At 54.6% G+C, this 1318-nt stretch overlaps 1 protein-coding gene across 1 annotated transcript in view; it reads right to left on the bottom strand.

The window, feature by feature from the left end:
• Positions 1 to 190, bottom strand: part of FOSL2 (FOS-like antigen 2) — a 6228-nt gene extending 6038 nt beyond the window's left edge. Inside the window, exon 1 of the mRNA XM_009580371.1 lies at positions 3 to 190. Within this exon, the coding sequence (XP_009578666.1) occupies positions 3 to 181 (179 nt within the window). The 5' untranslated portion in view covers positions 182 to 190. The remainder of the gene's footprint in view (positions 1 to 2) is intronic.
• Positions 191 to 1318: the final 1128 nt, after the last annotated feature.

Here is a 1318-nt window from a genome sequence, read left to right on the forward strand (position 1 = left end):
GCTGCGGGGCTGTGTGTCCAGCCACTGAAGACAGCGGGGGCAGCGGATGGCTGTAGGGGTGCGAGCGAGAGTAAGGGCTTGACATGGAGGTGATGACGGTGGGCTGGACCATCCACTGCAGGTCTTGGCTAGTTGTGATGGCGTTGATCGTAGGGATGAAAGCACTGCCTGATCCTGGCATATCTACTCGAAATTTCTAAGAGGAAAAGCAGGAGAGAAAAGGGAGAGAGAGAGAAGAGAAGAGAACGTCAATGAAAGCAGAACATAAGTGGTTACTCAGAAACCAGCTAGGCCCTCAGGAGCAGCACCAGTGAGGATCAAAGCAGCACCTGAAGCAAAGGCACTGGCTGGCCGGGGGCCTGCCCCCCCCCTGCCGCAGCCCCCCGAGGAAGGTGCTGGGCTCAGGCGCTTCCCCTCCAGAGCAGCCCTGCCCTCTCCCAGCCCCTTCCTCACCCCCCCCACCTGCCCAGCATCCCCTACGGCAGCCTCCCTTCCCGGGCAGCGTCCCCACCGCTGCCTCCCGCCTGTGCCCACGGCTCCTTCCGGCGTGGAGCGAAAGGGGAATTAAGGAGTTTCTAGAAAAACACTTCTCTGCCAGTCCAAAGAAAAGGAAGAGAAACTTCAGTTCTGAATTGCCGTTACCAAGCAGAGCAAAGCCTTCTTCTACCAACGGATTCCCCTGAAATTTGGGCTCGGTCCACGTAGGGTTTGGTATGGCAAGAACAGCAGCTTGCTTCTCGTTCAGTGGTTCTGCGCTTGCCGCATACACAGGGCGAGCAATCCGGCCCCGGGACGGTTACGTGCGAGGATATGTATTTTAATAGCAGCCTATAAAATAGGTCTTAGGATTCAGATCGGGCAAGTTCCCTGCAGCTCTCTGCACTGTCTAGACAAAACAAGGCAGCAGTAAAACCAAGGCAGCAGGTAATGATCTCCTCCAAAATACATGTACACCTTGTTTCAGACAGAGGTAAATCCATCTGGATAATATGCTGGCACTAAACTGCAAGGAAAACAATCGCTTGTCCCCGGAGGGGGAAGCAGGGGAGAAAGAATGCTTTTGTCTATGCTGAGCTCCTTCAGGAGGCTTTCAATGGTTAGACTCGGTTTTACAGACAAACATGCCTTGCTCCAGCAATCACTGTGCAAGGGACAGGGCTTGTAGGACCGGCAGCCGTCACTACCACCGATTTGTAAGCCATGAAACAATCCCGTGAAAAACGCATGCTCTTGGGTCAACAAACTAGCTTCCCAGAGAAGCGAGAGCCCTTGCATCAGCCTGACCTCAGCTCAGGTAAGCGTCCCAGATAAGGGACAG

Source organism: Fulmarus glacialis, unplaced genomic scaffold (genome assembly GCF_000690835.1).
Source record: "Fulmarus glacialis isolate BGI_N327 unplaced genomic scaffold, ASM69083v1 scaffold38696, whole genome shotgun sequence".
Taxonomy (NCBI): domain Eukaryota; kingdom Metazoa; phylum Chordata; class Aves; order Procellariiformes; family Procellariidae; genus Fulmarus; species Fulmarus glacialis.